Source organism: Brienomyrus brachyistius, chromosome 19 (assembly GCF_023856365.1).
Source record: "Brienomyrus brachyistius isolate T26 chromosome 19, BBRACH_0.4, whole genome shotgun sequence".
Taxonomy (NCBI): domain Eukaryota; kingdom Metazoa; phylum Chordata; class Actinopteri; order Osteoglossiformes; family Mormyridae; genus Brienomyrus; species Brienomyrus brachyistius.
Genome location: NC_064551.1, coordinates 2,130,791 through 2,156,219, shown reverse-complemented (window position 1 = coordinate 2,156,219; position 25,429 = coordinate 2,130,791). Strand labels below are relative to the sequence as shown.

Sequence of the window (25,429 nt, the reverse complement as noted above, 5' to 3'; positions counted from 1 at the left end):
ATATATGTGTATGTATATATAATATATGTATATATGTGTGTGTGTGTGTGTGTGTATTTCATAAACAAATAAAGTAATGATTTTTGTTATAGAACAAATAAATTTCAGATATTTTTATTCAATTAAGCAAGCGTCTCAAGGCTTCCTGTGAGCACTGTATATGGCCCAGGCCTTTTGTGGAGAACTTAACCTCCGCTGATGGAGTCATGATGCTGTACTTGGTAAGACCACTAGATGTCACTTTTGTTTCCTTAAAAAACACCGTTGACTCTTGTGTAGTCTGTGCACTTCCAGCTTCCCCCGTTTCCTTCCGTGGCTGCTGTTGCTAGGCAGTGGGCTCTTGGGCCGCCTGTCCCCATAGAAACCCTAACCCTCGTAATGCTCGGCATCTGCCTGACACCGGGGTGAGAAGTAACTAAGTGACATCAGCGTGATTTGAGATAATGGGGATTGTCAGGCTTGATCTTTCTTATGTTCTCCATGTTAAACACTGACGCAAGTGTCAATGCATAATTAAAAGAAGTTTCTGCACAGCAATATGTTCAAAGCAAATTTATATTACGAAGTTTTCCGTACGTTTTACGAATGATCCCTTTCAAACTTACTGTAGTCTGTGGTGTCGCCCCCTTTTTGTTTAGCGCTCGTCCTGCGGCGCCCCCTGCTGCAGCTAATTGGGCCTTTGTTGTGCTAACGATTTGCTCTGATAATTACCTGCTTGCAGAGCGACTCGGATGTTTTCATGACGACAATTATAGAAGTACAATTAGAGCTAAATGAAGCTGACGGGGTAACGACGGCCTAATGGCAGATGCCGAATATGTTCCGTGCACCGTTCAGACCGAGAGAGGCGACGGGGGGGGGGGGGGGAGCCCCCCTGAAGGCAGCCTTCTGGCGAGAGCCGTTCCATTTGCTTTTTTTGCTGACAAGATAAATGACTCTTTCTCAGCCTGCATCCTGTGCATCTCCGCATTATACGGAGTAACGTGGCCTTTCAATGCTCAGAAGTATGAGCTACTTTTATTTTGCTGCTGTACCTCATGTGTTAAATATTTACATATTGAACAAAATGATAATCCTCAATATTGAGCCCTCGGAGTTCAAGAAGAGTTGGAGTTATTTAAATGGAAGTGACTGTCGGTCAGTCTATAGCATACTCCTGATATTAATGTTAATGCATGAGCATTCATTTGTAAGTGTGGTCTTCCTGTATAATTCTCATGCTAGCAGCCACGGCTTGCACTCCGCACGCCAGAGCACGTTCCCGCTGGCCAAGGCCGCCCCCTCGGTTCTGTCGCGGCTGCCGTCCGCACCTGTCTGGTGCATCCTTACCGCCTGACCTGAGTGAGCATGTCCGTCTCTCCCTCTCTCTCTCCCTGACGCAGTACCTGAATCGCGGCTGCACCCGCTTCTTCTCCAGCAAGGACACCGAGAAAGAGATTCTGCAGAACCGCAAAAGTCCTCAGGTAGGACCCACTGCGCCTCAGCATGGTCCGCCTTTAAATGGGAACATAGTCAGAAGTCAGACCTCACTTGGGGTTTTAGCATGGAGATCAGTCCATCTCTGTATGTCCTTTAAGTGGCTGGGATCCAGGCCTGACTGCGCAGAATAATGCTAGATGATCTACATGTTAGCAACATGATTTCTGCTGTATGTATAATCTCTGCTTTGGCCCCAGTGACCAAGTTGTGCTTTGGGTGCCAGTCTGTCCCTCCTGTCAGCCGTTTTGGTTCCCTGCTGTTTCTTGCATTTGTTTCTGTGTGGTGTTAAACATGTTCTTTTCCCACCCTGAAAGTCCTGTAGAGGAAAATCCCCCTGCTGTATGGGTGTGGTGTGACATTCTGGAGCATTCGCTTACAGACCGACCGATCAGGACAGGTGTTAATGACCACACCTCGAGTCCACAGACTCATGACGTGGGTAGATGTTCCATGGAGGAACAAAAACAGAGAGAAAGCTTTGATGTGATGTTGCATCAGGGAGGACCCTCTCTTTGCCTTTCCCATCATTCTGAAGACTTTTATTAATGCTGTATATTACGCACCGTGCAATTTATTCATGGTTGTTATTCAAAATAATAGGAATATCAAGAATCTAATCCATGCCCCTAAGGAGCATCAATTATTAACTATCTAGGAGTTTCATCAGTGCAATATTCTGCTAGCTTTTGGGACGCTACAGGCAGCACATCTTGTGTCAGCCTGCGCTTAATGCTCAGGTAGTATTTTCAGAGAGAGTTCACACAATGAAGCACAGTGTTTAACAGCATAAAACACAAATGCATGTGATTTTTTTTTAATGTTTAACTCTCAGATAGGATTTATGGACACGCTGATGTCCGCTTGCCTGAAGTGTTAGTGCGATTGTCTTTCTGGCCTTTGATATTGCATCATTTTTGCAGTTTACGTCCTTCTTGTTAACTTGGCCAGTCCTGCTCCTAGAGGACCCTTGCAGGAAAGCGTATGTGAATGTTACACAGACACACCCTCCTGTGGCCGTTCCTTGGTAATCCTGCTCGTATGTTTGTCCCACGCTGCCATTCGCTGTAACATACAGGATAACAAGGTGACCTCAGCCGTTTCAGCCGTTTTCAGGGAACAGGCTGTTTTTGTGGTGTTGCAGCATCTATTCTTTGATCTCTTGATGCATGTGGGTGTCTCTGCTGGGACTGGTGCCTCTCCTGGAGATAGTATGTGCCATAGAAGTTCAGAAATATGCTTTGATCTTGATCTCAAGATGTGTAATTTATGATCAGTAGAAAATCTAATAATTGTAATTATCATTATGGTAATTAATAAACGTATAATTGATAAAAATGTAGTAATTTGTTTTCTGCTATTGATTTTTAACAGGCAAAACAAACATGTTAGAGAATAGATTTATTTTCACTTTGTGGCACCCTCCTGTGCTATCCTTTCTCTGCGCGTGTGTCTGCGCGTGTGTCTGCGCGTGTGTCTGCGCGTGTGTCTGCGCGTGTGTCTGCGCGTGTGTCTGCGCGTGTGTCTGCATTTGCTCCTTATTTGCTCCTTATTTGTAATGCAAAATGGCTGGATGTGACAGGAAAGCTCCTTTGGTCCTTTTTAGTACAAAAACCTGTTTTAGCTTTCTAAGATTCAGTCTACAGGTAATTTAAACAAATCTTGCATATGGTGTTTCTGTAGTTAGTCCCTTATTGCAGTCCTACACCTTTGCCTGAAAGTTGGAATCCCCTGCTGTTGACCCCCATAGCAGTAGAAGTGTGTTTTCTGTGTGTTGAATGCCGAGTCACATGGTTGATCACCTTTGCCTAAGCTTTGCCCCGCCTGCCAGTGCCAAACAGCCAATCCACACCTGAGTACATATCTTTAGCTCCTTGCATCATTCTCTGAGACCCAAATTGATTGCATGAGCAGAGGGGGCCAGGCAGGCTGGTCAGAGGAGATGGGGGCGCCAAGCTTGACTGCGATATCATTGGACAGCACCTGAAGGCCGGCCCTCTGAAGGACCCGCTGCTGGACGACCACAGCGACTTCAACAGGATGTGCGTGGCCATGAAGAAGATCGGCCTAGATGACGCCGAGAAGCTGGACCTGTTCCGCGTGGTGGCGGGTGTCCTGCACCTGGGTAACATTGACTTTGAGGAGGCGGGGAGCACGTCAGGTGAGCTTCACCCACACGCCCTGTCACTCGGGTCGGGTATCCTTTGGGTTTTTTCAATGCGCTAACGATATTTTAAAAAATAAAATTGCAAAACGAGGGTGGGCGACATTAAAGAACGGCTTTATTTCTAGGGCAAATTTGAACTTGAAATCGAACAATAGGAATAAATGCAAAACATAACAAATTTACATAATAAGTTCACATAATAAATAAAACCTAACCCAGCTACAATAATATAGCACTAAATAACTTAACACCGTAAATATATAAATAGAAATAAATGCAAATAACTAATTTACAAAACATCCAGGTATCAGAATCCCATTCGGTGAAATACAGCCACACTTGAGATTTAAGCCTTTTAATAGTGTTTAATGTAGCTGCTAGTTAACAGTAGGCATCTGCTGACATCAGGGCAAGTGTGATGTTAACTGGCAGTGAGCTGCTGTGGTGCTTCTGCTTCCTGAGCACCAGAGGACAAGTTTTCAATTGTCAGCTCAGACGTTTGAACTGCATGGTACATCACAATATTAAAGGGACTGGTGCCATATTGGCACAGGGTTTCAGGACCCAGCCCTACCCAGGACAGGGCTAAGCCCTGTTGTCACTGCATGATGACCACTGCAGATGTGTGGCGACTCACTGCGTAGTAGTGATGGGCAGGATGATGATTCAGGATCTCGTTGCTGTATTTATTGACTCAACTACATGGTGTTCCTGGTTTTCTTTGGGCCATGTTTTGTTTTCTTTTTTTAATACAGAGAGCACCATCTAGTGGGGTCAAGAAATATAGCAAATGGTTCATGAAGTGTCATTTTGTCCATCGCTACTGCGTAGTACTGCTGTCAGCATGAAGTCAACCCACAGCAGCCATGACAGTGCAGCTCAGCGTTCTGCTCCCGGGGGTTTGAACCCACAATCTTTGTATGGTTAGTGCAGTGCTGTTCTTGCTGAGCTACAGAATATTTTAGGGTCAGGGTGTGGGTCTGCAAGTTAGAACACTGTGCCTGTGATTGGTTCGTCGTCGATTCAAATCCCGGGGTTGGTAGAGTGATGTCACCATTAGACAACTGGGTCCGTTCTCCGAAAATGTGAATGTAAGTCACGCTCTGTGAACGTGTGAGAGTCACTTATGATTAAAATAATGTTGCTTGAAGGTATCTTTGGGCCATGCTCTGAAATCTTATTGGGTGGTTTAAACGGAAATGTTAAATTGCATTTATGACAAAGGGGCCAGAATGAATTGCATCTCTTCTTGGCTGGATGCTCCTGATTTGTGTGGATCTTGGCGCTGGACGGGTGCATTTCCTGCATGAAACGGCGTAATTCTGAGACCCGACCCACTCCGACCCCGACGTCCTTTTTGAACCGGTAGCACTTATTTTCACCTTGGCAGATGGATTTCTCTCTTTAAATGGGTGGGGGGGGGGAAAGATGGTGCATTCCTGCTGCTTCCCAAATACTAAGCATGCCGCTGGCATTTCCGTGGAAGCGCTTGCGTCCGCTCGGCTGGCTCTGCTGCCTTTATCTTCACGCATGCCTCGGAATGGTAATGAGGACGTGTGGCTGGGTCCTGCTTAGTGCGCACAGGATCATTCCCCAGGACCAGCGGCCCGGAATAAACGCGGGCGGCCTGGCACCGCCATGTCGCGGCTTGAAACCCCCACCATGAGGGCTCTTCATCCTGTAGACCAGTGATTCCCAACCGGGGGTACGCGTACCCCTAGTGGTACGCGAGCACATTACAGGGGGTACGTGGAAAAAAATTTTATATTTAATTTCCCTGATGATGGGTAAATATTATCAGCCATTCCATTAGCTGTGCCCTGGTATAGAAAGAAAATCTATCTGGGATGTGTTGCTTAATGAATTAAATGTTCAAGTTATGGAGATTTAATAAAATGTTTTAAATTTGATAATCAGTTGTACGTTCTACTTTTATTGAATCATCAACACATTTGACAAAGGGGGTACTTGTGGTATGAGAAAATCTCTCAGGGGGTACACAATTCAAAAAAGGTTGGGAAACACTGCTGTAGACGGCTGCGTTTCAGGGTGGCACTCAGGGGCAAGCGTGTCTCCATGGCGGGGGAGGGGGGGGGGGTCCATTACCGCCTCCCTCTCTGCACTGTTCGCTCATGTGATCTTCCTGTGTTCATGCAGACTTCCTCTGCGCTCTGCACGCTCCTGCAGTAAGGTACACTGCTGTTTCTAACCATCCCACAGTGGGGTGTGTGATTGTGTCTGTGTGCCTGACTGTGTGTGTGTGTGTGTGTGTGTGTGTGTGTGTGTGTGTGTGTGTGTGTGTGTGTGTGTGTGTCTGGCATAGCATCCAGGCCGTCTCCAGCTTTGCGTGCTGTTCCTCTTGGGTTAGGTCTCAGGGTTACCACCACCTGTGCTGGTAGGTGATGATGGATGGATGGTGGCATTATTTTTCTGAGAGTTACACATTTCCCACTAAGAAGTCTGACAGAAATGTGACTCTTCTAATCCGTGGTGGACAAAAGCACAGTCATGGTGCCGTAACCAAACTCCCGCTTGCATGCCTCTGCCACGGCTTCCCATTGGTTCCCATTTGGGTGTCTTGAAAAGCGCCACATAAATGTAACATTCATTCATTCATTGTAACATACATTCACAGATTTGTCCCCATTAGGCAAAAAGTAACAGATTTTCATCACAATCGTGGGTAACACTTGGTCCCCACAATTACATGACCACAGAGACACAGACAGAAGGCAGGAGTCAGACAGACTGTCCTTTTAGGGGATACATGCGCAGACTGAAAGCAGCAGAGGAAGAAAGACCACATGCGTTATTTAAGCCGGAACTGTGCTGCACTCGCAGAGACACGAAGGAGGCAGCAGACGATTCGTCTGCAGCAGGGATCTCGTAAATCAGGTGGGGAAAAACTGGACAAGGCATCAAAGAACCATCAGATCAGAAAAAGTGATTTCTGCACTTCACCTTGAGTGAATGCCTCCTGAGTTAAGAGGGCAGAGATCAGGCATTAATCAGCTTGTCATCTGGGCGTGCAAGGCGTGATTTATTGGGCCGCGCTAACCTCTCTTCTTTAATTGAATACTCAAATGACCCCCATTAGCTTGTTGCTACGATACTCGATCAATGTTGATATTGTTTTTTTTTTTTTTTTAAATCCCTCCCCTATCCTCAGTGAGGAGGATGGCAAGGGGGCTGGGGGGGGGTGACCTTATCAGAGCAGAGACAGGCTGTCACCCGGCTGTGACGTTCACAGACCCGCCATCACAGGGACGTGCGTCCTTACTGCTGACCGCGAGTGGAACATAAACCACACATGGTCGCCCCAAGCAATGGCTCGCTAACGTTCATTTATGGTGGTTAGGTTTTGGGTTACGTACGTAAAAATGAGTGGAGAGTCTGCACAGAGATATAGATGTAATCTGTGTGTGTGTTTGTGTGTTTGTGCACGCATGCTGTCAGGTGGATGCACCATAAAAAGGACGTCCAGCAAGACCCTTGAGTTCTGCGCCGAGCTGCTGGGGCTGGATGAGGAAGATCTGCAAGTTAGCCTCACCACCAGAGTCATGCTCACAACAGCAGGGGGCGCCAAAGGCACGGCAATCAAGTAAGAAAGCCCTGGGATGATTCATGCCATGTGTTAGTGTTTTGGATACGTCCGTGTGAAACGGTCTTTGTTTCCTGCATGTTTTTAAAATAGTTTTTCTGGATGGAGTCACCATTTTGTTTAAAGTGGAAGTTAAAATACCCAAATAGTCATTTAGTAGTTATATAATCTAGAGGTGGTGTGTGTGTGCGTGTGTATGTTTGCCTGGGGGCTTCATTACGGAGACGCTGACAGGTCAGAGCCAGACTGAAACCATGTCATCTGGGTGTGCAAGGCGCTGTATGGGGGGGGGGCGCTGCCATTCTCCGGCTTATGTGGGTGCCGGATGCTTTTTTTATGTCTGCCTTTATTCCCTGACATGGCTTTCTTGGAAGTGAATTTGTGTCCTTAAGTGCTGTTCCTGGCGGGATCCGAACCCACGCCATCCCGGCGTCCCTGTTAGGCCTGTCCATCTCTCCCTGCCGCTCACTTTCTGTCGCAGCCTTTGGCTGCAGAAACCCTCCCCCGCGGCGAGCTGACAGCAGGAGGCGGGACTGTGAGCTGCGCCCCTTCAGTCTGCCCTAACACACGGCGGTGCCCCCCCGTCCTGTGTGGTGCCGGCAGACAGCAGGTACTCGGGGTCGTGTCTGTGTCTGACGGACTCTGTCCCGGTGCCCTGCGTCAGTCTGCCACCGGCGCTGCAGTCAGTCTTCCCCAAAGCTTTCTGCAGATGTCGCTGTCTGAGAGTGAAGCCGTTAATGATCGACGCCCAGCTGGGGGGTGGAGGGGGGGAGTTTCTTTATATGCTTCCTTTCCTTTTGTGTTTGGATCAGAGAGATGCTGGTGGGGAAATCTCAAACTCCCAGGAATAACGCTGCGTGTACCCAGGGAGGGGTGCTCGGGGTCTGGGGTCCGGGCGTGTGCGTCTGTCTAAGCGCGCGTGTCTACGTGCATAGAGGGATGATTGGGAGAATTTGAGGTAATTTTCTGCGGAATAGATTTAATGTTGCTGGCACCATGGTTGGGGTTGGGGGGTGCTGAGGGAGGGGCTGGGCCGAGTTCTGGAGAATGCAGGCGTTTACACATGCCGGTTACACAAGGGCAGAGCGCAGCGCCATCCAGGCACGAATCTCTGCCTGACAGCAGGCCTGACTGCAGCACCAGAAAGCCAGCTTGGCAGTCAGTGCCTCTCAGAGGTGCGGCTGCAGAGGGCTGTTTGAGTGTAAGAGGTCAAGGGGTACATTTCCAATAATAAAAGAAAAGAATTCTCCCTGACATTTCGCGTGGTCCCGGCGAATAGGAGCAGCCGGTCTGGTGGTGAGGCCCTTCGGTGCAGGTCTCCAGTGCAAACACGCAAAGAGACTCTCCTGCTTCAGTGATGGGATCCGTCTGGGGCCCAGTGTGGCCGGTCAGCACCGCAGCCTCACGTCGCGGAGGTCTGGCGGGCGACAGGAAAGGTTGGCATGAGCCTGCGGAGATTTACGACGCGGACTGCTCCCCCGGCTGCCGCCGTGTCCTTTTCACGCTCACCAGCAGCATTAAATCACCGGCACCAGTGATCCTGCACGGAAATTAAGGCACCTTAGTCAGAAGTGTCACAAACTCCACCTTACTTAAAACTTCTGAAGTTCCTTTAATTTGCACTGGCAGAGTGCTGAGTGCAGGACAAATTCATCTTTCTGGCCCTGACTTATTACTGTTATTCTACTGCTGCTCTTGTCCAAAGGGTGGCTGACAGTTTTATGACCCTTAAATCTGCTACCTGTTTCCTGAAGCCGTTGAGGTCCAGTTGCGTGTGCGTGCTGGTGGGTCAGGACCTCCACAGGGGATTTAACCTGCAGTCTTTCCCTCAGACTTTCTATGCTGATTCTTTAAGCTAAAATGTTATCTTCTCCCGTATAATGTAACACAGCAGGCTGGTACTGGTGTCAGAGGTTCATATGCTGGTTGCAGCCTGTTGGAGCCAGGTGGATGAGGCCCGGGTTCTGACCCAAAGCGCTCTGCCTTCCCCCAGAGTGCCGCTGAAGGTGGAGCAGGCCAACAGCGCACGGGACGCCCTGGCCAAGGCCATCTACAGCCGCCTCTTTGACCACGTGGTGAAGCGGGTTAACCAGTGTTTTCCTTTCGAGACGTCGGCCACCTTCATCGGGGTGCTGGACATCGCGGGCTTCGGTCAGTGCCCCCCCCTGCCCCCCCCCCTGCCCCCCCCCTGGTTTCTGCTGCAGCCGCCACAGGCCGGTGCTTCCTGGCTCACAGCCTGTCCCTCTTTCTCAGAGTACTTCGAGCACAACAGCTTCGAGCAGTTCTGCATCAACTACTGCAACGAGAAGCTGCAGCAGTTCTTCAACGAGCGCATTCTGAAAGAGGTGAGCGTGTGGGGTCGCAGCCCCCGGCTTTAACGACTGGATCTGGCGCGGACTTTGGTCGGCGTATCGCTTCTGGACCCGCCAGGATGACGTATCACTATCCTTCTCGAGGCGCGTGTTCGGGATGCTGGCTGGCCCCCCTTTGATCTCTGTACTTATCAAGGTCATTTAATGTTTTATTTTAGCCTGCATCACCCCTCCCCAACCCCACCCAATATGATGAAAGGAAAATGTGTATTTGCAGGAACAAGAGCTGTACCAGAGGGAGGGGCTTGGGGTCAATGAAGTTCATTATGTGGACAACCAGGACTGCATAGGTAAGCATCTGCAGAAGAGGCCAAATGCATCAGTCTTTCTGATTATGTTTGTCCAATTCATTTCTCAGAACCTCATCATGATCATGGTGCCTTAATGTCCAGCACCGTGCCATGCGAGATATAAACCCACTGTTTTTTTTTTGGAAGATGTATGCTCTGGGACGGAGTGGTGGTTCTGAGGCTAGGGATCTGTGCCAGCAACTGGAAGGTTGCTGGTTCAAGTCCCGTGAATGCCTGCAATGATTCTACTCCAATGGGCCCTTGAGCAAGGTCCATAACCTGTAATTGCTTCATCCTGGGTATGACGTTAATCTACATCCAGCCATATAAGGAGGTCCTCCAACTTACAGGGAATAACTTGGGGGTTGGTGGCAGGATTGGCACTCCAGCCACTGGAAGAATCCTCACAATGGTCCATTTAGCCTAGTGTGGTGCTGAGGTATTGCCCATCACATGGCTACACTCAGGTTCTGATCTCTGGGGTGGTTTGTTCTGTGGTGGGTGCAGCGACACACTGTAATCAGTGCATGCCCCGTACACACTGTAATCAGTGCATGCCCCGTACACACTGTAATCAGTGCATGCCCCGTACACACTGTAATCAGTGCATGCCCCGTACACACTGTAATCAGTGCATGCCCCTTACACACTGTAATCAGTGCATGATCCTTACACACTGTAATCATTGCATGCTCCATACACATTGTAATCAGTGCATGCTCCTCACACACTGTAATCAGTGCATGCCCCTCACACACTGTAATCAGTGCATGCCCCTCACACACTGTAATCAGTGCATGCCCCTTACACACTGTAATCAGTGCATGCCCCTTATCTCCTCTTATACTCTGGCACTCCATTTCAGTCCTGCATTGTTGTCTGCAGTTAGCAGTTAGCAGTGTAAACCCAGTCTGAGCATACCGCAAGTGCTACCCTAAAGGGGCTGGATCAGTCAGGCTGGGTTGGTCAGGGTCGGTCTGGATTGGGCTGGCTTAGGTCAGGCTGGGTTGGTCTGGGTATGTCTGGATTGGGCTGGCTTAGGTCAGGCTGGGTTGGTCTGGGTTGGTCTGGGTCGGTCTGGATTGGGCTGGCTTAGGTCAGGCTGGGTTGGTCAGGGTCGGTCTGGATTGGGCTGGCTTAGGTCAGGCTGGGTTTGTCAGGGTCGGTCTGGATTGGGCTGGCTTAGGTCAGGCTGGGTTGGTCAGGGTCGGTCGGGGCAGAACGGGCATATGCACCATGTGATCACCCATCCAATAGCGGCAAAGCCGCCCCCGTCTTCGCTCTCACTGTTGTACCATGTTTGTCTGACTCACTGGTCCAGGGATTTGTTGTAGTGTGTCTCCGGTGTCCCCCGGCCCACTGAGCCATTCTCACCTCACCTGCAGACCTGATAGAGGCCAAGCTGGTGGGCATCCTGGACATCCTGGACGAGGAGAACCGCCTGCCCCAGCCCAGCGATCAGCACTTCACCGAGACCGTGCACAGCAAGCACAAGGAGCACTTCCGACTGACCGTAAGGCTCCTGCAGCTGTGGTGATCTGCCATTGTCGTCAGGGTCGTAGTGTGTGTGTGTGTGTGTGTGTGCGTGTGCGTGTGCGTGTGCGTAGCATGTGGCTGGACATTAAAAGGGGAAAATGTGTGCGCTGTGTACATGCATGTGTGTCTTGCTGTCACAGATTCCCCGGAAGTCCAAGCTGACAGTCCACAGGAATGTGCGGGACGACGAGGGTTTCATCGTCCGGCACTTCGCAGGCGCCGTGTGCTACGAGACGGTGCGAGATTCCATGCTTTCGCTCCAGCCCCCCAAAACGGACCCACTGCAGACCCCTTGCTATTCCCCTACCAGACCTCTTTATAGACCCCATACTTGCGCCTCACCTTTCCATTCTGTCTCCAGATAAGATTTGTGGAAAAAAACAATGATGCACTTCACACGTCGCTGGAGGGCCTGGTCAGCGAGTCCAAGGACGGGTTTGTGCGGGAGCTCTTCGAGAGCACGAATAACTCCAAGGATGCCAAGCAGAAGGCCGGCAAGCTGAACTTCATCAGCGTGGGCAACAAATTCAAGGTGAGGGGGAAGCTCTCCCTCTGACACACGCGTGGCTCCTTTGGTTGGTTTGACGGCGGGGGTCCGCGGAAATCACCCTCAGCACCTCTATCATCAAAATCATAATGAAAAAGTCATAAAAGTGATAAGGCTGAAAGAATGTTTCATTTCCTGATGCATCGTGCATCGCAGCTGGCAGTCACCGATGCTGTGCGATTCTCGGGGAGTGTCCACATCACAGCACTGTTTACCTTCAGTCAGTATCAAACATTCATGGGGCCCCGGGAACAGGGCCACAGAGGGGCCTCTGCGTTTGACGGGAAATGCCAGCCGATGAAGATGCCGACGCTGCATGTCAGTATATCTATCTAGTGTCTGTACACACACACACACACACACACACACACACACACACACACACACATTCATAAATAATACAGTATATTGGTGTCAGGAAAATATTGTGGATTTACAGGGAGTGTAAGCTGTACTATGAGAAGAAATGGATTGTATAAGTAATTGGAGGGAAACGGCTTTGTTTGCTCAGATGCTGGTCGTACAATTTCCCTCGATTATGCCTGAAATCGTTTATAGCCTCCAGGATATAATACCTTGTAGATGGCGCTCCTATTAACATATAAACCTAATAAAGACGTCCAGCTGTAAAAACTGAAATGCATAAAAATACTCGCATTTTAAAATGCAAATGAAAAGGGTTATTTTTTTCAAGTTGCGCTGCTTGCTTTTTCGCCCCCAGCCGCACGACTTCTGTTCGGACATTTGCAGTTCAGTACGTGCTGCGTATCAGGGTGACTTTTTAGTGCTCCTCCATGCTGAAGCCGGGCCTCGAGTCCTGGCCTCCTGCCGCACGGCCCAAAGATATCGGCACCTCTGTCTTCCTGTTAAGTCCCCCCCCCCCCCCCAGCCCCAGAGAAGCCCATTCAAAGTGAAGGCCGAGCTGTAAAGCGGCAGGGAAAAGCCTGTCGTATGTCAACTGGACTCTTGCCTAACTTTGATCTCCGCTTCCATTCTGCATCATTTGGTGCCTGTATTATGGTGAATTAGATATTGGATTTGGATTGAACTTTGGGTTCGCTGTAGCCTGCAGGAACGTGCGAGTGTGTGAGTGGCTCCTTTGGTCATTAAATCTAATGACTCCCTTCTGTGGCTCCTCTCTACTCCTCAGCCCAGCTCCTCCAGTCTGTCCCCCTGTCTCTCAGTCCCTCCTCTAAGAGCGCTTTGATTTGAGCTGGATGAGGCCAGCTCAGGATGACTAGGAAGACAGGAAGAGGTTCAGGCTCTAAAAATCTATCGTGATGAAGCGTAGAGTCAGCCAGACAGTGTCGTGGCGGCAAGGCGTGACCAGCGGCTGGGTGCTCCCTGCTACCCTGGCCAGGAGACCCCAATAGCCCGCTTCTTTAGGGCTGACTGTTAAGCGCTTCCTCTTACCACGCTGCCCCCATGAGTCATCTTCACCTGCCCTGCATCACCCGGTATGTTCTCTGCCGTTTGCCAGCCACATGTCCGCCGGTTTGTCAGCCCCTCTGCCTTTTCTCTCGTGTGCTTGCGTGAGTGTGCGACCTCTTGATGTTGCTTGTGTGTTAATACGTAGAAGCTGCGTTGGGTAATCGGTGAACATCTGGCCAGTCCTCCTTAATTTGTCAGATACACAGACACGCCTTTCATGATGTTTTCCCATTGTATGATGATGTCAAGTGAAACAGGATGTCAGCTTTTAAATACTTTCACTTATCTGAGATTAAATATCGACTAATAGGTGTCTTACTGGGTGACCTGGCGTCTCATTTATCTGAAGGTTACTCTTCTGCCGTGCCCCTGATATGGCTACTTTTCACACCGGTTCCTTTTCCATGGGCCCAGCATGCGACGCGCCGCTCGGCTTGGGGTGCGGCCCGTCACGCTTAATTTGGGTCATGATTTTATTTTATGGTCCGGAATGCCTGGATCACCGGGCACTGTTTGGAACGCTCTGTAAACTAGGAGATGATGCGTGACGCCCCCCGGTGGTCCCGTGGGGTGGCGTCTCAGGATATAGCATCTGGTTGTCCTTGCCGTGACCTTGAGTGAAGCTCCTGGGGGGGCATGTGAGGTCAGCTGTGCATGTGGGCTTCACCGCGGGGTCCCTGTTGGCCTCCTGGCAGCGGTCAGCATCCAGCCCCCACACTGTGCTGCCCACCTCGGCGTCCCCTGTTTGCATGCAGAGTTTTTGAATCTGTGTTAGCCTCTCTTTGCTGGTGATCTGCGAGTGTCGTCTTCACAGCGTGCGCTGGAGTTGTGTGAACACTCTGAGTCGTGCGCCGGCCTTATTGGACCACGTAACGAGTCGGTTCTGCTTTGTCTTGCAGACCCAGTTGAACCTCCTCCTGGAGAAGCTGCGTAGCACGGTAAGTACGCACAGCTGCCCCTCGCCCTTTCTCACGCTCCGGCCCAATATAGTTCCTGCCCCGCCCCCCTCCCGAGTTGCGGCCGCGACGTCGCTAATGCTAATGCCAACGTTGGCGGCTTCGCTGTCGTTTAAGGGCTCTAGCTTCGTCCGCTGTGTGAAGCCCAACCTGAAGATGGTGAGCCACCAGTTTGAAGGAAGCCAGATCCTGTCCCAGCTGCAGTGCTCAGGTCTGTGTGGGCCTTCGTGGCCACCATACATGACTAAGCAGACAGATACGTGATGCTCAGTAGGAAACAGATGCGCGTCTGTGATGGGGAAACGGAGCATAAGGCAGTCAGTGAGTGGGAAGTATAGGCGTAAATATACACTCAGGGGCCACTTTATTAGGTACTCCTAGCTAGTACTGGGTAGGGCCCACTTTATTTGGTACACTTAGTTACATACTAGTACATTTGTCTCCAGAATTACTCCAAGTTCTACTTTCAGAGAAGCCATTCTACACACCACTGTTGTGCTGCGCTGTTGTTTTTACTTACAACTTCCTGTTAGCTCTAACAACTCGGGCCATTCTCCTCTGACCGCTCTCATTAACAAGGTGATTTTGCCCAGGCCTGCCGCTGGCCGAATGTGTTTTTCATTGCCCTGTTCTCTGTAAACTCTAGACACTGTAGTGCTTGAAAATCCTGGGAGGGTGGCCGTTCCTGGAGTGCAGGGAGCAGCCTGTTAACAAGCTGTGTACTTAAAGCCGCCCCCGGCTGCACGCGTGGTCATCAGGGCATCGGCTCGTACTGAAGCGTGTCTCTATGTGTCTCTATGTGCCGGTGTTCCTGGAGAAGCTCACTTGGGTTATGAGACCAAGGCAGGTCTAGTGAGCTCACCGCTGGTGCTCCTTTCCCTGTAGGCATGGTGTCGGTCTTGGACCTCATGCAGGGGGGGTTCCCATCACGGGCCCCCTTCCACGAGCTCTACAACATGTACAAACAGTACATGCCTGCCAAGCTGACCCGGCTGGACCCCCGACTCTTCTGCAAGGTCGTACTCGCATACCCCCTTACTCCTATAAGGGCCCCAGTCCAGCTTATTATTTCTTGTGGGCCGCATTAAAGGATTAAAATTCATCTTTGGAGAAGTAGAGCCCAGCTGTTGATGGCTGCCTGTTAAGCCAGTCTTTGGTCTTAAAGGACCAGGGTGATGCGCTTCTATCAAGATAATTGATAGGTTGAGCCTTCTTGAGCATTTTTTCTGGTTATCTTCCTCGCTATAGCTAACGGCAACAATCAGATATCCTTTATCCTTCAGAAATAGGCAATTTAAACCCCTGTGACAGAGTATTGGAGTCATGAGTCAATAAAGGCTTATTTTACCGTTGTCTTCACTCTTCCTCTAGGCTTTATTCAAAGCGCTCGGACTGAACGAGAATGATTACAAATTTGGGCTCACGAGGGTGTTCTTCAGACCCGGGAAGGTAAGGCCTGTTCCCCTGGGCCTTCAAACACTGCTGGGCCCTTCCTGGGACCTGGAGCTCTCGTGGGGCTCCGATACGCCAGGATTTGTTCTTTTTCCACATTCGGCACAAACACCTTCTATGAAATTAGTGGAAATGGGTTTTAAAAATAACCCAGACCGAGCAGATGGGGTAGGCAGCATGCGAGAAGCCGCAGTCAAGGAAAATGCATGTTATTCTAACAATGCTGTCGAGATATGATGAGCTCTGATAGATCCAATTATGGGCGAATGGTCCAGATGTGGTCACTTTGTCTGGGCAGCCGGCTCAATATATCCTCATCAGCCGCGTTCCCTCTGTCTCGCGTTCTCTCCCCACTCCGTCCTCCCTCTCTCTCTTTTTACACTTTCCCCCTAAATCACTCTCTCTGCTTCCCAAGCTTGTTGTTCTTTTCAAGTGCCTTCAAAATTGGACAGAATTACATAAAAATCGGATGAGAATTATGATTTATATTTTCACATCATTTGGTTATTAAATATATCAAGAGAGGAAGTGTGTGTGGCCCAGATGTACCTTACCTTGTGGGGACCAAATGTCCCCACAACGTGATGAATACCTGGTTTTTGACATTATTACAGTTTTCTAAAAATCTGTGACTGCAATAAGACATTTAAGAATGTAAAAACTCTTATTTTTTTATATTACTTTTGTTTGGTTACTTATGGTGTGTGTGTGTGTAATATGCATATAAGTGGTTAAATTGAATCAATGGTGAGTTTATGGTGTTGGATGAGAGCCAGGCAGCGATTGGCTGAGCTCTGTAGTCCCGCCCACCATGGGCCTGCCTGCCTCCTTCCTGTTGGCATTCTCCCTTCATCCACAGCCACTTCATCACTGTGTGTCCCTCCATCTGTCCCGTGTCAGTTTGCCGAGTTTGACCAGATCATGAAGTCGGATCCCGAGCACCTGGCTGAGCTGGTCCAGCGTGTCAACAAGTGGCTCATCTGCAGCCGCTGGAAGAAGGTCCAGTGGTGCGCGCTGTCCGTCATCAAGTGTACGTAGAATGTCCAGTGGTGCGCGCTGTCCGTCATCAAGTGTACGTAGAATGTCCAGTGGTGCACGCTGTCCGTCATCAAGTGTACGTAGAATGTCCAGTGGTGCACACTGTCCGTCATCAAGTGTACGTAGAATGTCCAGTGGTGCACGCTGTCCGTCATCAAGTGTACGTAGAATGTCCAGTGGTGCACGCTGTCCGTCATCAAGTGTACGTAGAATGTCCAGTGGTGCACACTGTCCGTCATCAAGTGTACGTAGAATGTCCAGTGGTGCACACTGTCCGTCATCAAGTGTACGTAGAACGTCCAGTGGTGCACACTGTCCGTCATCAAGTGTACGTAGAACGTCCAGTGGTGCACACTGTCCGTCATCAAGCGTACGTAGAAGGTCCAGTGGTGCACACTGTCCGTCATCAAGTGTACGTAGAACGTCCAGTGGTGCACACTGTCCGTCATCAAGTGTACGTAGAACGTCCAGTGGTGCACACTGTCCGTCATCAAGTGTACGTAGAACGTCCAGTGGTGCACACTGTCCGTCATCAAGAGTACGTACAATGTCCAGTGGTGCGAACTGTCCGTCATCAAGCGTACGTAGAAGGTCCAGTGGTGCGCAGTGTCTGCCATCACGTGTACTTAGCACAGGACTGCCATCTGTTAGAGGAAAGCCCCTATGCGCAGATTCCAGGGTGTTGTGTCCCCTTGCCATTTGACGGCATGTTCTCACCACATGTTCTTGATGCTGCTGTTTATCCAGACGATCGTAAGCTTTTTCGTCACGCAGTGGCTGGTCCGGTCCCATCTGATAGGAAGGGTCTTTTTACATTTGCTTCTGGGCTTCATCTCTGCTGGCCAGTTAAACTTTACACTGTAGCAAAAAGCAGCTTGTTTTTATGAGTGCGACATTAATGTGGTACCAGCCGTATAAGGGGAAATGTGAATACTATAATGGAAATGTGAATGCTATAATGGAGATGTGAATGCTATAATGATTAGTGTTGAAATGACACAGCATTACATAAAGTATTGGTAAATAAGAGCAGGAATAGTAATATGGTATCCATCCATCTTCCTGCTGCTTATCCTCATCATGGTTTATCTGCAGCTTATCCCAGGAACCTGGGGGCACCAGGCTAGGGTGCAATATGCCGTTTAATTCGGAAGATGTTTTGGGGCTTTGGGGTCTTAATTGAAGCTGGTGTGCGATTGTGTTTTGTGGCCGTGAGGCCAGTTTGGCCTTTATCAGTGTGTGTTTCTTGCCCCGGCAGTAAAGAACAAGATGCTGTACAGGGCCTCCGCATGCGTTAAGATGCAGAAGACGGTTCGCATGTGGCTCTGTAGGAGGAAACACAAGCCCAGGTGGGTGTCCTCCACATCCCCGCATTCCACGCACTGCTCTACTCGGGGGCCCTCAGCATGTTTACTGTTCAACCGGGAAGACGTCGGATTTCAGCTGCTTCTCCCACGCCGTTCATGTGCCGCGCACCACTTTGACCCATCCCGATTTCCTCTGCACCAACAGAATTGACGGCATGGTGAAGGTCAGGACACTGAAGCAGAGGATCGGCAAATTCAGCGAGGTGGTCAGCGGTCTGAAGGAGGGCAAGCAGGAGATGAGCAAGCAGCTCCAGGAACTGGACACCTCAGTTGACACCCTCCTGGCCAAGATCAAGGTAGGAGAGGCTCGCTGCACGGCTGGGGCTGGAGATATCCGGCTGCAGTGCCGTGGACCTGCATCTTCTGCGGCGGCCGAGTCAGCCACTGCTGTTTCCTCTGCAGTAATGATTTTATCAGACGTCAGGCAGATGCACATGCTGACCAGGTGTTTGGGGTCACCGGCTTCTCTGTGAGCCGAATAATGCATGAAGCTGCTTGGCAGCCTGCCTTAGAGCCCCCCCACCCCGTCTCCCCAGTCACGGCGTGGTCTGCATCTCCGCAGGGGTGCTGCAGACTATCATCACTATCACTGCCCAACACCAGGGAGCAGCATCCAGGTCCATGCCGGGACCTTTGAGGCAGCATCTGGGGTTGCATTACGGCATTTGTGTGTTTTAGACAAGGGAAACAATGTCTTGTCTGTCTACCAATCGGATGTATTTTTAGACTATGCTTGCTGTCATGCCATCAGCAGCTCTGGCCAAATCTCAGCAAGCTGCGAGAGACACAGGAGTGTGATGGCAGCAGGCGTTGACACTTTAGGAAACAATGAAGAGGCAGAAGGTTATATCTGAGTTTTTCCGCAAGCAAACAGGCAGGTGAAGCTGGCTTTATGCCCCCTTCTGTCAGTCGCCTTTCACGGTTCAGCCCTTCTTGGGTTGTACAGGGACAGGGAGCTGATCTCGGGAGCCTCATCACGGGAAAATGAGCTCCTGCTGGTGCCCTGGCACCGAGCGTTTATGATGTTATCTCACGGTCTCGGTGAGGTAACCAAAAGATGGGCCTGCCGATGTCGACCATAAATCCGATCCTGTGCCGTCAGGCCTGTTCTCGGCATGTCGTCGCGAGAGCCGGTCCCGGCATTAAATCCCCCCTCCCTGCAGAGCACGGTGATGAGCCGGCAGGAGATCGACCACGAGTGCCGAGCCCTGGGGACACGATCCGAGCAGCTTCTGGCCGCCATGCAGAAGAAGAAGCAGGAGGAGGAGGAGCGGGAGCGCCTGCGGCGCATCCAGGAGGAGATGGAGCGCGAGAGGATGAGGCGTGAGGAGCAGGAGCAGCGGCGCCGGCAGGAGGAGGAGGAGCGCCGCCTGTGAGTGGCCACCAGGGGGCGGGGCAGCAGAATCACACCGGGCTGCTCTGGCTCAGCTCAGGAGCAGACAGGACGCAGAAAAGCTTCTTTCCTCCTCCGCGGAGACTGCACTCAGATCACGGGCTCATCTTTCAAAGCTACTGATGCGTCACATGATGCGTCACATGATACGTCACATGATACGTCACATGATACGTCACATGATACGTCACATGATACGTCACATGATACGTCACATGATGAGTCACGTGACAGTTCAGGCCTGTGGGACATGGAGTGTGACACACACACACACACACACAGGGCCTTGATGGAGAATTCCACATTGTCATGATCTTTATGCTGATTGGCTAATGGTCGCTCGGGTGTCATTGATGCTCTAGAGGGGCCTTTAATAGCATAATGGCTCAAAAATCTGCCTGAGCTTAATCACATTCATGGTCTGTGACATTCGCATTCCACTGGTCTCACACAGACGGGCTGGATGGGGGTTTTTAAAGCTACTCTTCTGTGCCTTCTTTTTTGGTTCATTTTTACACATTCATCCATCTTCCAAGGTCAAAGGTCATTGTATAAACGGAACTCCCTTTATTGTTGGTCCACCATTCATGTCAGCACCCTGTTTTAATAGCCTTTGTCCCCCACAGGAAAGCAGAGATGGAGCTGAAGAGGAAACAGGAGGAAGAGGAGAGGAAAAAGCGGGAGGAGGAAGAGAGGAAGCTCCAGGTTGGTGTGCAGTCCAGAGGGTGACTGTGTTACTGGCCCAGTCCTCAGCAGCAGCAGTGTCACTATAACTGATATTAGTGTAACCAGACAGTTTTCTCTGTGGTTCATTTTAATGGCTGGTGCTCAGAGTGCCTGAAATGAGGTGCTGCTGTTTACTCCAGTGCCAGGAAGAGCACTGGCCCTCACCCCTGATACCATCGAACACCAACACTGTCTCCGCAGTCCTGATCTCCTGTGGTTCCCTAGGCTCCTTCCACAGCCCCCTCTGTCGTCCCAGCTCTTTATCCTCCATTCCTGCAGTTTGCATCCGCCTTTATCAGTGTGTGTTTTTTGCCCCGGCAGTAAAGAACAAGGTGCTGTACAGAATCTCCCCATTCGGCGCCTCGTCCCCACTCGAGCGCACTGTCCCCACTCGAGCGCACTGTCCCCATTCGGCGCCTCGTCCCCACTCGAGCGCACTGTCCCCACTCGAGCTCACTGTCCCCACTCGGCGCCTCGTCCCCACTCGAGCGCACTGTCCCCATTCGGCGCCTCGTCCCCACTCGAGCGCACTGTCCCCACCCGAGCTCACTGTCCCCACTCGGCGCCTCGTCCCCACTCGAGCGCACTGTCCCCACCCGAGCTCACTGTCCCCACTCGGCGCCTCGTCCCCACTCGAGCGCACTGTCCCCACTCGGCGCCTCGTCCCCACTCGAGCGCACTGTCCCCATTCAGGTGCCTCGTCCCCACTCGAGCGTACTGTCCCCATTCAGGTGCCTCGTCCCCACTCGAGCTCACTGTCCCCATTCGGCGCCTCGTCCCCACTCGAGCGCACTGTCCCCATTCAGGTGCCTCGTCCCCACTCGAGCGTACTGTCCCCACTTGGCGCCTCGTCCCCACTCGAGCGTACTGTCCCCATTCAGGTGCCTCGTCCCCACTCGAGCTCACTGTCCCCATTCGGCGCCTCGTCCCCACTCGAGCGCACTGTCCCCATTCAGGTGCCTCGTCCCCACTCGAGCTCACTGTCCCCATTCGGCGCCTCGTCCCCACTCGAGCGCACTGTCCCCATTCGGCGCCTCGTCCCCACTCGAGCTCACTGTCCCCATTCGGCGCCTCGTCCCCACTCGAGCGCACTGTCCCCATTCAGGTGCCTCGTCCCCACTCGAGCGTACTGTCCCCATTCAGGTGCCTCGTCCCCACTCGAGCTCACTGTCCCCATTCGGCGCCTCGTCCCCACTCGAGCTCACTGTCCCCACTCGGCGCCTCGTCCCCACTCGAGCGCACTGTCCCCACTCGGCGCCTCGTCCCCACTCGAGCGCACTGTCCCCACTCGGCGCCTCGTCCCCACTCGAGTGCACTGTCCCCATTCGGCGCCTCGTCCCCACTCGAGCGCACTGTCCCCATTCAGGTGCCTCGTCCCCACTCGAGCGCACTGTCCCCATTCGGCGCCTCGTCCCCACTCGAGCGCACTGTCCCCATTCGGCGCCTCGTCCCCACTCGAGCGCACTGTCCCCATTCGGCGCCTCGTCCCCACTCGAGCGCACTGTCCCCATTCGGTGCCTCGTCCCCACTCGAGCGCACTGTCCCCATTCAGGTGCCTTGTCCCCACTCAAGCACACTATCTCCATTCGGGCGCCTCATCCCCACTCGAGTGCACAGTCTCTCCCCAGGGTTACAGTGGCAGGAAAGCCCTTTAAGTGTCAGTCTGTAATTATTCTCTGGAGTTCGCAGTGTAATTATTCTCTGCCTTCCCCAAATTCTCGGATGTGTCACATCCTGAGATATCGAGCGCTGCACAAGACAGCGCCTGGAGACCACCACTACAATGGGGGGGGGGGTCTGGTTACAGTATTGCTGCTTCCCCCGGCTGATTGTCAGCCACCGCTGCCCCTCATTTACTGTGGCGCCTCGCAAGGTCATTCAGCCCAGGATGATAAAATCGATGCGATACAGCACAATTAAGGGCAGCAGAGGGGTGTCTTCTTCGCTCCCCACTACGCTGCGCTTTTCACCGGGGGGCTCAGGCCGTTTCTTCAAGCCGTTCTCTCCCACCCTACGTTCAATTAAAGTAAATATGATTAGTGCTGAAGAAAACTGCAGCGTGTGCTTCGTACTAAAGCGATTGATCTGACTATTTTGGTTAGAGTTCTTCCATTCTTTTTGAAAATTCAGAGCTTAATTTAACGGTCACACCGTATTTGTTCTCTGATTACACATGACAACATTTGTCAAGAGTAAGACAAATATTATTACTGTGCACGAGTAACTTTAGCAGCATTTCAAGGGTAAAAGTAACTAGAAATGAAGATCAGAGGTTCCTGAGCATGTTGTAAAGCGGCAAACCAGCTTTGCTCTCCTCCTTCGGGGTTTTGACTTCCACACTGTTTACCGTTGCTCAGTTTAATAACGTTGGCCTATCGATAAGTAACACACTCATTGTCCTGCTGTCACCAGGTGACAGCTGTCCTAGGCAGGGTCCTCGGGAAGGACACTGAAAAACCTCCACATGCATTCCTCCTGTAGCTTTCGAAGATACAAGTGTCACTGAGAAGCAGAGGCCTTGACGGCCTGTTTTTTTTTTTTTTGTATGCCATCGTGATCGTGCTGCTCACCTTATCTGGGCTGTTACAGTACAGCTATGGAACTTGTGAAGTATTGTGGAAGAACGACTCGATGGCGGCACCATCGATCATCGCCCTGCCCCCGCCGTCGCCGTCAAAGGCTCACTCGACCGTGCTCGTACCGTCATAAATCCCAGCCCAGTTCATTACGGGCACCGAGAAAACTACACACTTCTTGTGACAGAGCAGGAGAAATGAGGGCGTCAGCAGCCCGCCTGCGCCCAGAGGCTGCTGGTGCCTGTGCCAATATGGGAGCCGCACTCTGTTAGCCTGTCGTGCTAATTTCCATGTCCGGAATGTTTATGCACTTGGTTTAGGTTTAGTGCACAAACACACACATGCATACATACAGTGGTGAAAAGTTAGCTTCGATAACCGCTAATCTGCTAATTGCTAAGTTTGATTTGAAAATGCTAAACCCATAAACCACTAAAGCAGGGGTGTCAAACTGCAGTCCTGGGGGGGCGGAGCCCTGTGTAGCTTAGCTCCTTCCCTGTTCCATCACAAATGATTCAGCTCAAATGCTGCATGGTAATTAGCACAAGGAGTTGCGGTGTGTTTAAATACACACATTTCTGCATGTTTTCCCCAGTGAAATGTAGGACTTCCTTGTTAATTCTGGTTTTGCCACTGAAACAGTTTGACAGGTTTCATTCACAGCCTCATCTCTTATGGATTCGGAGCCTGCAGAAGCTGTACTCTGATTCACTAAGCATACTGTTTGGTGTGTGTGGGCCGTGACATCTGCTCTGCCCCCCTCATGTCCCCCCATCGTCATTCTGATACGGACTAGCAGCAAGTGTTGGGCACTGTGTGTTGTGGGCTTCTGGGCGTAATCACTGAGCACTCCTTATCCCCCCCGTCTCCTTCCTATTGCCCCCCGTGCAGGCGGAGGTGGAGTTGCAGCTGGAAGCGGAGCGCGAGGAGGAGGCACGGCGCCAGACCATGCTGGAGCAGGAGAGACGGGACCGCGAGCTGGCCCTGCGCATCGCGCAGAGCGAAGCCGAGCTCATCGCAGACGACACGCAGATTGAGGCCGGGCTGCGCAGGTAAAGCCCTCTACTGGACTCTGCTTGCTGTTCTGCTCTTTCTCTATTGTTTGCTGCTGCCATTACTTCATAACCAGTGGCTTAACGGCAGAGCGCATCGTTTGCTGAAGGCTGTTGATGGACAAAATGATGGTTCATGAACCACTTGTAGTTTTTGATCGCATTCGATGGAGCTCTCTGTTCAAAAAAGGGTGCGAAGCATGCCCAAAAGTAACCCAAGAGCACCATCTAGTGGGGGCAGAAAATATTGCAAATGGTTCATGAAGTGTAATTTTTTCCATCACTGCTGAAGACATTGTTACTTCCGTTGCTCAGGGATACAGCCACAAGGACCCTAAGCTGTTAGAGTTAAAGTCCATAGCTGCCAGTGGAATTACCCAGCTCACTCACACTAGAACAAGCACAGAGCTAAAGGCTGGAACAGTGTGTCACCATCTAACCTTGATGTTACTTTCTCTGCTTGTTTATGAGAAAAGACCAGTATTTTCTTGACCTTTTTTTTTCTTGTTCACTCAGTAATGACACCTTTGACTCGTCCCCAGAGGGAACCAAGTAAGAAATTACTCCCCGCCCTCGCCCTCCACCCCCCAACTAAAATTATAGCCCCAAATTAAAGCTTACCCCTGCATGCTACATAAATCTTTCAAACTAATCTACAGCAGCGTGACTGGTAACAACTAAATTATTAGTGATTAACTGTGATTAACAGGCTTTTCTTCACAAAACATCAATCATCTAAAAACATCCAAATTATAAGACAGAATTTAGCGTTCGCATCCGGCCGGAACGAAGCCAAAGACAAATTTAATCCAAACACTTTTCTGTTTTTTTGTGAGCCGCACTCGGGGACGGTCTGCCTGATCAATCAGGCCTTTTCACAAAGAATCTCTGTCTTCTGCTTTCTGATCTTCTGGACTTGTGGCGCTTTGTAGCCGCTGGCCTCCTTCAACTTGCTTATCTTTTTTTTGCAGCTTTGGTGAACCTCAAAAGATGAAGGGCCTGAGTGTGTATGTTCCATTTATACATTTGTTTTAAATATAATTATGCAATTATAAATACTTAATGTTCTGAATCCTCTTGTATAGTAAATAAATTACCGCCAAGATTTTAAAGCAGGGAGCAAGCAGTGTGACGCGTACACACACACACACATGCGCACACACACACACACACACACACACACACACACACACACACATGGTACATACATACACTGACGCACATTTATGTTAATTCTAATCTTTTTCATACTCTTTCCATGGTACGGAGGTTCTGTATCTTCAGACTCTGGAACCGAGGGCCTGAAAAAGTTCTGTACATTATAGAACTAAATCTCAGCATTTAGAGAAACAAAACTGAAGTAGAACGAAAGCTCTAAGCGCTGCCGCCCTCTCGTCGTTCCACACAGAGAAAACTTCTGCACCATTTTCAACTGTAAAAATTGAAGAA

The 25,429-nt window shown here is 50.7% G+C and overlaps 1 protein-coding gene across 7 annotated transcripts in view; it reads left to right on the top strand.

The window, feature by feature from the left end:
- myo6a (myosin VIa) overlaps nucleotides 1-25,429 on the top strand; it is a 61,219-nt gene that overhangs the window by 24,239 nt on the left and 11,551 nt on the right. For 4 of the 7 annotated variants that reach the window (XM_048985089.1, XM_048985090.1, XM_048985088.1 and 1 more), the window contains exons 10-30: nucleotides 1,383-1,463; nucleotides 3,457-3,637; nucleotides 7,100-7,244; nucleotides 9,238-9,395; nucleotides 9,498-9,589; nucleotides 9,834-9,906; nucleotides 11,292-11,419; nucleotides 11,583-11,678; nucleotides 11,804-11,974; nucleotides 14,320-14,358; nucleotides 14,494-14,587; nucleotides 15,262-15,392; nucleotides 15,748-15,825; nucleotides 16,729-16,858; nucleotides 18,125-18,215; nucleotides 18,379-18,529; nucleotides 19,397-19,605; nucleotides 20,253-20,331; nucleotides 23,820-23,980; nucleotides 24,497-24,532; nucleotides 24,952-24,987. In XM_048985089.1, coding sequence (XP_048841046.1) covers nucleotides 1,383-1,463; nucleotides 3,457-3,637; nucleotides 7,100-7,244; nucleotides 9,238-9,395; nucleotides 9,498-9,589; nucleotides 9,834-9,906; nucleotides 11,292-11,419; nucleotides 11,583-11,678; nucleotides 11,804-11,974; nucleotides 14,320-14,358; nucleotides 14,494-14,587; nucleotides 15,262-15,392; nucleotides 15,748-15,825; nucleotides 16,729-16,858; nucleotides 18,125-18,215; nucleotides 18,379-18,529; nucleotides 19,397-19,605; nucleotides 20,253-20,331; nucleotides 23,820-23,980; nucleotides 24,497-24,532; nucleotides 24,952-24,987 — 2,360 coding nt within the window. The remainder of the gene's footprint in view (nucleotides 1-1,382; nucleotides 1,464-3,456; nucleotides 3,638-7,099; nucleotides 7,245-9,237; nucleotides 9,396-9,497; nucleotides 9,590-9,833; nucleotides 9,907-11,291; nucleotides 11,420-11,582; nucleotides 11,679-11,803; nucleotides 11,975-14,319; nucleotides 14,359-14,493; nucleotides 14,588-15,261; nucleotides 15,393-15,747; nucleotides 15,826-16,728; nucleotides 16,859-18,124; nucleotides 18,216-18,378; nucleotides 18,530-19,396; nucleotides 19,606-20,252; nucleotides 20,332-23,819; nucleotides 23,981-24,496; nucleotides 24,533-24,951; nucleotides 24,988-25,429) is intronic. The other 3 variants (XM_048985094.1, XM_048985093.1, XM_048985092.1) reach the window with 2 other exon arrangements.